This window comes from Gymnoscopelus braueri (assembly GCF_963280865.1).
Source record: "Gymnoscopelus braueri genome assembly, chromosome: 4".
Taxonomy (NCBI): Eukaryota; Metazoa; Chordata; class Actinopteri; order Myctophiformes; family Myctophidae; genus Gymnoscopelus; species Gymnoscopelus braueri.
Genome location: NC_137605.1, coordinates 21,079,166 through 21,081,665, shown reverse-complemented (window position 1 = coordinate 21,081,665; position 2,500 = coordinate 21,079,166). Strand labels below are relative to the sequence as shown.

General features: G+C 42.9%; 1 protein-coding gene across 1 annotated transcript in view; it reads left to right on the top strand.

Moving 5' to 3' along the window:
- Positions 1-2,500, top strand: part of itga8 (integrin, alpha 8) — a gene marked incomplete at its 5' end in the record, with an annotated part of 91,389 nt that overhangs the window by 76,193 nt on the left and 12,696 nt on the right. Inside the window, one exon of the mRNA XM_080425814.1 lies at positions 1,411-1,516. Within this exon, the coding sequence (XP_080281940.1) occupies positions 1,411-1,516 (106 nt within the window). The remainder of the gene's footprint in view (positions 1-1,410; positions 1,517-2,500) is intronic.

Below are 2,500 nucleotides of genomic sequence, written 5' to 3'. Positions count from 1 at the left end.
GGAAGTAAAGGGAAGTTTGCACACTGTAGCTCCCAGTAGAAAATACGTTGTTTCAAACAAACGTTTCGACCACTGTGGGTCTTCATCAGGTCTGATACATTACAATGAAGGAGGCGTGTTATATACAACAAGAGAGGAACGTCACAACCAGAGGCAGCTGTAGTGATTAACCACCATCCATTTAGAACCCCCCCAAGCTACCCTGAGGGTCCCTAGACCCCACTTTGAGAACAACTGATCTAGTCTAGTCACACACTTTTGGCATTCCGCCCCAAAACATCTCGTGACACACTTCTGGGTCATGACCTACGAAAGCGCTTGAGAGATAAAGAGATCAAATCAGACGATCAGGTCCCAGATACAGATGATCAGGTTTCTGCCGTCTCCAGTCTGGTGGGACTTTGTTGTCATACAATGTCGTGACTGCCATTACGTTTAGATCTCGCCTGTTTACATGTCAGGACGACGGGACGAAGAACATCAAACGGGCTTTCCAAGAATAGATTGGAGCTAATGATGTGCACATGGGGCTGGCTCTGTCCGTCTGACACACACGTGCGTGCGTGAAGCCCCGCTCCCACCCCAACTAACACACATGCACACGCATGCGCGTGCGCACACGCGTACTAACAAGTTACGATCACTTCAAAGTGTGCCCAGCGTGGGTTTGGGTCTAGTCGGTTGTACACACAAACAGACAAAGATCTATTCCGTACCGCATAGGAAATGATGTGAGAGCGGCAGTGGTGGAAAGTAACTAAGTACATTTACTTAAGTACTGTACTTAAGTAAAATTGAGGTATTTGTACTTTATTTGAGTATTTCCAAATTCCAATACTTTTACTTCTACTCCACTACATCTCAGAGGCAAATACAGTACTTTTACTCCACTACAATTATTTGACAACTTTAGTTACTAGTTACTTTTCAGATATACATTATTATATAAAACATACATTTACCCCTTTAGCCCTATTTTATACATAGGCTATTTGAAAATAGCCGATCTACAAGCTCACAACGCGTCGCAGCGCGACGCGTTGTGAGCTTGTAGATCGGCTATTTTCAAATATTTAGTACTTTTACTTTTGATACTTTAAGTACATTTTGATGCCAATACTTTTGTACTTTTACTCAAGTAAATTTTGAATTCTGGACTTTTACTTGTAACAGAGTATTTTTATTTTGCAGTATTGGTACTTTTACTTAAGTAAAGAATTTGAGTACTTTTTCCACCACTTGAGAGCGGCGAGTAAGAGGACAGAATGTTGCGTACATACGTGTCAGTTTGAGTCAGTAGAACGCCTTACTATACTTTTGTATATTGCTGTATACATAATCATCAATATATAATACAGTATACTTATAGCAGTAATGTAATAATAGTAGCTGTCAATCTCTTGTGTGCAGGGTGTCACATCCATCCCAGGTGGTGCTGCCGCTGCGTCGCTGGGAGCCCAAAGAGAAACCAGTCAAAGAAGATGATGTTGGACCACAAGTGACGCACATCTATGAGGTACTGGTTTCCCTCTCCTAACTACACTAACTCCTATGAGGTACTGGTTTCCCTCCCCTAACCACCCTAACTCCTATGAGGTACTGGTTTCCCTCCCCTAACCACCCTAACTCTGCTGGTTGCACCAGTGGAGCTGCCAATCCGGTGGTCAACAGTAGAAGACAGTGGTTGTACTGGGCAGCTCCCAGTACACATGATGTGACCCAGCACGAGGGAAAACATTTCTGTAGAGCACGGTTTACTATTTTTGGGTTCGGACCCATTTATATTGGATGCGAGTAAATCTTTTCAAAAGAACTTATATATTAAAAAAAAGAACTTTTAAGAAGTAGTGAACATAGTAGATCTACAAGCTCACAACATGTCACATTGTGGTGTGTTGTGAGCTTGGGACTGTTCCCTCTCGATGGCGACGCTCTGGTGCATTGCACAGTCCCCATTGTTCTCTTCAGTCAGAGCGGTTCAACTCATGCACCAATCAATATTGTGTGTTTACATGTTTATCAACAGCACAATTGATGGGTTTGAAATGTTACCACACAGCTGTGCAATTGGTACAGCTGGTGCTAATGAAAAGAGACGACCCACTACAAGAACAATTGTGCTTTTATTGCGTTGTATTTCACCATTTTATTATCAGTCTGTGTGCTGTACACAGTTTATACATTGTTCTCCAAATAAAGGGGAAGAGGGATGTAATAATATTTGTTTTATGGTTGATTGTGAGTCACGCGCAGCGCTCAGAGAAAACACTGGGTAGTTATCAATCAAGTGCACCAGTTTACCAGCCTCAAACTAGAGATTAAATTAACACACAGGATGTTAGTTGTGTTTGGTGTGGTTTATAGGTCACAACTCATAGAAGACTGTCGTGGATGAAAGAGGAGGGAAACAGAAGTAGACCAGGGCACAACAGGGCCACAGAAACACACTTGCACGTGTGTGCGCGCGCGCGCACACACACACACACACACACACACACAC